This window comes from Solanum pennellii, chromosome 9, assembly GCF_001406875.1.
Source record: "Solanum pennellii chromosome 9, SPENNV200".
Taxonomy (NCBI): Eukaryota; Viridiplantae; Streptophyta; class Magnoliopsida; order Solanales; family Solanaceae; genus Solanum; species Solanum pennellii.
Window position 1 is genome coordinate 37,699,147 of NC_028645.1, and position 7,451 is coordinate 37,706,597.

The 7,451-nt window shown below is 34.1% G+C and overlaps 1 protein-coding gene across 1 annotated transcript; it reads right to left on the bottom strand.

Moving 5' to 3' along the window:
* Window positions 1-3,519: 3,519 nt before the first annotated feature.
* LOC107030130 lies at window positions 3,520-4,101 on the bottom strand. The gene has a single exon (XM_015231521.1). The coding sequence runs from the start codon at window positions 4,099-4,101 to the stop codon at window positions 3,520-3,522; it is 582 nt and encodes a 193-aa protein (XP_015087007.1).
* Window positions 4,102-7,451: the final 3,350 nt, after the last annotated feature.

Here is a 7,451-nt window from a genome sequence, read left to right on the forward strand (position 1 = left end):
ATGGAAAGTGACTTGTACTCCAGCTTTGAATGGAAGTTTAATACTCCTTTTAATTGTTGTGATATGCTATCTCCTTTGGTGAATGTTCTTGAATTGTTTAGCAGCACACATTTTTCCTGTTAAGCATATTCTCGCTAAATTTACATTTCAAGTTCGGTGAAAAACTAATCTTCTTTGTGAGTGCATTTCATTTTTGCTTGTTTCATTAGGCTCATTAAATATCTATATTTGCTTCCAACTTAGTTTATTTACTTTTCAAATATGTATAAAGCTTTAGCATTTTTATTCCACTTAGTATACTTAATTCTCCCCGTAATGATATAGTCTCGGATCATTGACATTTGAAGTCCTTAATAGTGTGAAATACACATTTATGAATTTGGCTTACCGTGGGGGAAATCTAGAGGAACTATGATTGAAGTTTCGGATGCAGTAAAGGAAAAGGCAGTGAAAATATTCATTTTTTGCATAGTGTCATATTATATGTTTCAAGTATTTAGTTTGCTTATAATTAAAACTATAGAACACACGTTGATTGTAAATACTAGCTTTCTCTACTCTTGTGTATTTGATATGTCATCACTTGAGAGGGAGAGTTCATATAGTTAAAGAAGAGACTTAATTAGAGCATACACTGTCTTATTTTCATTGCTTAGGACAACATAAAATATTCTTACTGCAACTTTTCAGAAGTTCTTCATAATTTTGAGAACACACACATACCCACCCACACCCACACCCACACCCACACCCACCCACACACGCATGTTTTATCGAAAAAAAGATGATTTTCGAAAAGGAGTTCGTTTTAAAGTATTTTTCGACTTTAGGAGTCGCCACTTAATTTTTAAGAAAAATCAAGAAAACTTTGTTTCTAAACAACTTAAACAGAAAAAATTGTTTTGAAACATTTTTTAGGGGATTCGGGATTCATATTAGTTTCTTAGGAAGGTGTTTAAGGCACCCAAGACACTCCGCTAACTACGGTTTTCCGACGATTAACTTATTTGACTATTTTTATTTTAACTTTGCAAATCTTTAGTCTATNTATATATATATATATATATATATATATATACATATATATATATCCTAAAGCACATACTTTGTCTTCTATTGTAGCTGACCCCTTTTCAATTTGGAGGAAAATAATGTGCTTAGAGAAGTTCTTACCATGAAGATACTAAAAATCTATAGGAACATGACCAAAGTTTTGCAAGAATGACATTCTATGGACTGCTTCAATCAGGTGGCACCTCATCGAATTAAAGATTTTATACAAAAAGTTACTTTAGCCTGAATGAGTTTTTGCATTAAACCATATAGCTACTTTGTTTATATACTCAAGTTTGTAACTATGACAAATCCCTTTTGTATATGCTGCTAAACTTTGTCAAGTTATAACTTAGGTATAACTCGACAAGAATTTGATTTTTACAATATTACAAATAAAAAATGTAATCTCAATAATATAGTTGTCACTATATTAATTTAATGAAAATATTAAATATGAATAATATAACCAACACTTTCCATAAATGTAGTAAAAACTTTAGTGACTCTAGATACAATCACATTAACTCAATTCCGGTAAAATATTTTCCGGCAATATTAAAAAAATATGATGCCACTAAATGGCTATTTTATTGTAGTGTTTTTTCTTTTTAGGTATCCAACCTCATAATAAATATTAGACAAAGACAACATCAAGTTAGAGCACATATATATAAAAACACAAACATACATACACTTATATACTATTTTAAAAGCATGAACTCCAAAAAAAAATGTTGAAGTACTAAAATATCCCTCACTTAAAATATAATTAGATTACGCAAATACCCCTCACTTAAACACCTTTTCCTACGAACAGTCACCACTTTCACTGGATAGACGTAATGTTTCCCCTGCATCTGCCCAACGTTCAAAAAAAACCAACCAACACAACCTCTAGAGATTATCTTATTTAGATCGACCAGATGCACAAAATCGGCTGTAGTCACTTAAAATTTATTAAATATAAATTTATAAAGTTATTCGGATTATATTAAATTAGTGAATATATTAGTCCACATAAATATTATGGATTAAAATAATTGATTTAATTATTTAAATTCAGATAAATAATTGATTTAATTATTTCACTTAAATTTGATTGGCCAAAGGGAGTCTTGTTCCATCACAACTCCTCTATTCTAAAACTATAAATAGGGGCTTCATAATTCAAAAAAAGAGAACCAAGAATTCTAAACAAGAAGTCAGAGAGAACTCGTGGATCAAAAGCCATAAATTTCTCTACAAGTTCAAGAATTCAAGCGTTCAAGTTCAAGATTTGAAAACTTGGGAGCAAAGGAAATCCCAAACAACATATAGCGCACTTTATCGAGACTTGCAATGGAGCTGAGACGTATGGTGATTATCTTGTTAAAGAGTTCGTTCGATCTCTCAGAGAAAATGCATTTGATTGGTACACATATTTTGAACCTAATTCTATTGATAGTTAGGAGCGATTAGAGCAAGAGTTCCTTAATCACTTCTGTAGCACAAGACGTGTCGTTAGTATGATGGAACTTACAAAGGCTCATTAAGGTGAAGATGAGCTGGTTGTTGACTTTATCAATCGCTGGAGAAGTGTGAGCCTCAACTGCAAAGATCGCCTTAGTGAAATTTCTAGCATTGAAATGTGCATCCAAGCTATGAATTGGGGTATTCACTACATTTTGCAAGGATTAAAGCCCAATACTTTTGAAGAATTTGAGGACTTCAACTCATAGATTTAAAGATTTGAACTAGCGGACTTAAAGAATTCGAAGACTTCAACTTGCAGACTTAGAGGATCTGAAGACTAAAACTTGCAGACTTAAAGAATCTGAAGACTTAAACTTGCAGAAAAGAATTCAAAGACTTCAACTTGTTGACTTAAATAATCTGGAGACTTGAACGCTTGAATTCTAGAATTCTTGAACTTGTAGAGAAATTTATGGCTTTTGATCCATGAGTTTTCTCTGGCTTCTTGTTTAAAATTCTTGGTTCTATTTTTCTGAATTATGAAACCCCTATTTATAGTTTTAGAATAGAGGAGTTGCGATTGGAACAAGACTCCAATCGGCCAATCATATTTAAGTGAAATATCATACGGGCTTTATGGAGCGGACTTTAATTAAATTCATATTTATCTGAATTTAAATAATTAAATCAATTATATCAATTTTACAATTTTATCCATACTGTTTTTTTTTAATTTTTGTTTCCAGCAGACCTATCAAGCCTACTTTTTATTTATTACAAAGGAGTTTAACCTCCTTTTGTTTATTGGTCCCATTCAAACTCCTAACATTCCAGTTAAGAAGTCTAACCATTCCCAATGCTTGGGATGAGGTTGCTCTCCTCATTTGTTACTTCCCCAATTCTGCATGAACGGCTAGCAGCACTTCTTTTTTGATTATTTTGAGCCACCCTTCTTGGTGTGATCCAACCTTCTTTATCAGCTTCCTTCTATGAACCCTTCCTTCCTTGGACTTATGTAGCTTTTGTTTTTTGCAGACTTCTATCATTTTGTGATGTTCCTTCTCCCTTACTGTGCCCTTCCATCCTTTGTTCTGGTGCTTGATAGACCTCCTCCTTTTGTGGTTGATCCTTTTTCTTGTTCTGTGCTTTTGGCAAATTCTTCTTTCTGATAATCTCATTTGAATGTCCATATTTTTTACAATACATACACAGAGTAGGCTTCCATTTATATGTCACTTTTTGTTCTATTAGGTTCCCCTTTTCATTCCTGAAATTAATTGTGTCTGGTAATATAACATTCATATCAACCTCCACCATAAGTCTAGCAAAATTCAAACCAACTTTCCTCTCAGTATTTTGATCCACCATTAGAGTTTTCCCAATTATACTACCTAGCTTACTAAGTCCTTTAGGACTCCAATATTTGAAATGCAGTCCCGGGAGCTTGATCCAGATGGTCATTGTGTGCAGTTCTTCCCGAGAAAAATCCATATCAGCATGCCAAGCCTTTACTATGAAAGGTTTGCTATCAAAGTGGTAGATTCCAGCTTGAATAACATCATTCTGCCCTACTTCTGTATCAAATCTCACCATTACCACCTGAAGGAATATTGATTGTATTGTAGTGTTAAGGGAATACATGGGAGATATATATAGGAGATATAGGAAGGAGTAATAATCCTAATAGGACTAGGATTAAGGAGTACTAATCCTAATAGGACTAGGATTAGTACACAGTAAATACTAATATTATTTTATACTATTTATTTAATACTATCTGTTATTATCCCCCCTCAAGCTGAGCTGAGCGGAAGCGAACGGAAGCTTGGAACTGAGGTAATCGTGTTGTCGGCTCGGGAGAGGCTTGGTGAGAATATTAGCCGGTTGTTCTTCAGTGGGTACATACTGCACAGTCATGGTGCCGGCCTGAACTTCATCGCGAACAAAGAGACAATCGGTATCAACATGCTTCATTCTGGTGTGTAGGACGGAATTCTTGGCCACACAGATGGTTGATTTGTTGTCACAATAGAGAGCAGGAACAGTGTGAGTGGCGCGGAGTTCGCGAAGAATATATGTGACCCACATGGTCTCAGCAGCAAGAAGAGCAAGGGCGCGGTATTCAGCTTCAGTCGAGGACCGAGAGACCTTGGGTTGTTTTTTTGTACACCAGGAGATCAGGTTCGGCCCCAAAAAAACGAGAAACCCCGATGTAGATTTTCTGTCATTTTTATCATTCGCCCAATCTGAATCTGAGAAACCCCGAAGCTCCAAGTCCCCCGGTCGAATGAGTAAACCACGACCAAGAGTGCCAAAAATGTACCTGAGAATGCGTTTTAGACAATGGTAATCATGTTCACTTGGTTGATGCATGCGCTGAGCAACTCGGTTGACAGCAAACTGGATGTCAGGACGGGTAATGGCCAGATACTGTAGAGCCCCAATGAGGCTGCGGAAGTGGGTGATATCGGCAAAGGGGGTGTCGGCTCCATTCGTAGACGAAGAGACTGCCATCGGTGTTGGTTGACTGGTGCATTTTTCCAGTCCAGCTTTCTGCAACAGATCTCGAGCATATTTTGACTGATGAAGAAACAAGCCGCTGCCTGTCCGAGAAACCTCCATTCCCAGAAAATAATGTAACGGGCCAAGGTCCTTCATTTTGAAGGTAGTATGCATAGCTCGAGTGACATCCTGAATGAGAGCTGCAGTAGAGCCTGTAATAATGATATCATCTACATAGACAAGAAGAATGACTGTACCGTGTGCTGAATGTCGAGTAAACCCCATTCTTCAACATAACGATCTTATTTATTCCATGTTTACCCAAAATTCTTTGGATGAATTCCTTAATCACTTCAAATGGATGGTGTGCTCCCCACACATAACGAACAACTGAATGTTTACAGTACTCTATCTTAGAACATATATCATTTAGCTCCATTTTGACGTAAGCAGATTTACATTTGTTGGGGCAACATACTCCAGCTTAAATCCGGCATTGACCACCTTTCTTGTGTCAAAATTATCCATATTGAATTCTTCATGGATGGTTCCTCCAGCATCTCCTCCACCTCATCTGCCCAGGATTTTCTTCCAATGCTTGGCGATTTCCTAGTTACAGTCGCAGGTGCTGTAATTTCTTTCCATTATTGTTGGGCTTCAATGAGTTCCGGTGGTTTTGCTTGTTTCAAACCCCCCATCTCAGATCTGATGCCTCCAGGTGTTGTTGTGCTCCTTATCAGTGTTGATTTACTCGACCTTCGATGGTGTTACTGTTACATTAGTTTGAGGTACCTTTGGAGTCAAACAAGCTGCTCGTTTTCTCCTAAACTTGACAACAAAATTTACTTTAGCATTTAAACTTTACGGACGTTTAAACACCCTCATTAATAAAATTCGAGTGAATTGAATATCACTCTTACCTGCTCCATCACAACCATGTAAGTGTCACATCATTAAATTTATTAATTTATCCACTTTTTTCCTTAAACATTTTCTAAAATTCATTACATAATTAATTAATTTATTATAAAATTGTATTTTTTTAAATCAAAAATTGAAATGTTGAGCCATTTTTATTAATACAGTTTTAACAAGTGGGCCCCATTTTTTAAATCACTTCTCTTCGATGCAAATTAATTTCTTAACTAAAAAATATATTTTCTAAATTCAAAGATTAAAATGTAGAACCCATTTTTATTAATTTAAATATTTTTAACAAGTGGGCCCCACTGCTTAAATTCCTCCTCTTCTACGCCTCTTCCTTTCTTCTTTGTTCATTTTCACCATTGTCAATCCTTGTTGAAAAAAAATTCCGTCCATTTTCAACCTTTAATGGTTGTTTTTTTCTTACAATTCACCATTTTTGAAACAAAAATAACATATTATTTTTTTTCTAAGAACTCTCTCCCACCCACCCCACTCCCACAAATATGTCATTGGGAGGATGAATCTATTGGGAGAATGAATCTTTTGAAAGAAGCCTTTTTTTTTGACAAAATGGATCACTCAAACAACAAAGTTTATATTGAAATCGAAGTAAAATATATAATGTTATTGTAGGATTTTTTTAATTACTAATAGCTGATGGAATGAAAGTAGGGTTTAGAGGCGGGTGATAAAGATGAAGAAAGAAATGAGTAATATGAGTGAAGAAAGGTATAAGAATGCTTCAAGAGAAAAAAGTACTTGGGAAAACATCAAAATAAAGAGAGAAAATAAAAAATATATTTTTTAAAAAAATGGGGTCTGCGATTAATTTTTTACCTCTAAATAGAAATTTCACATATTTTAAAAAACTTAATTTATAAAAAAATATTTAAAATATCATTCATATACTAGCCAATAAAATAATGCCATATGTACAATTTTATTATTTAGTTTTTTCATTTTTAACTTTTCACTCGCTTTTAGGAGAGTGAATTCACTCTCTTTGCCACATCACCCCTTAGGGGTAGTTAATTCACTTGAAAGTTGTTAAGAGGGTATTTAAACGTTCATATTATTTAAGTTCTAAGTAAGTTTTGCTGTTAAGTCCAAAGATGTTTTTGTATGTCTTTTCTCTTAGATATATGATAAATTCATTTATTTTGTCATGAATAGCAATGTTCTGTGAAATCTGTAGTGTAATTATGAGGTTAGACTAAGCCCCTCAGACTATTTTTTTAAGGATTAGTATTACATATCCTGGAACCTTTACTTGAGATATAATAATACTCAATCTTCTCAATTTATGTGATATAGTTTGACTTGACATGGAGTATAAAAAAAAGACTTTTGAAACTTGTGGTATAAGATAAATCATACATGTTTGTGTGGATATAATCATTTCATTATGGATAAAATGAACATTTTAAAGTTGATTGTTACTAAATATAGAGAAGTCTTTTACTTGGTTCTGTCATGGAGGAAAAGAATATTTGTGCATAATAATATAAATGTAG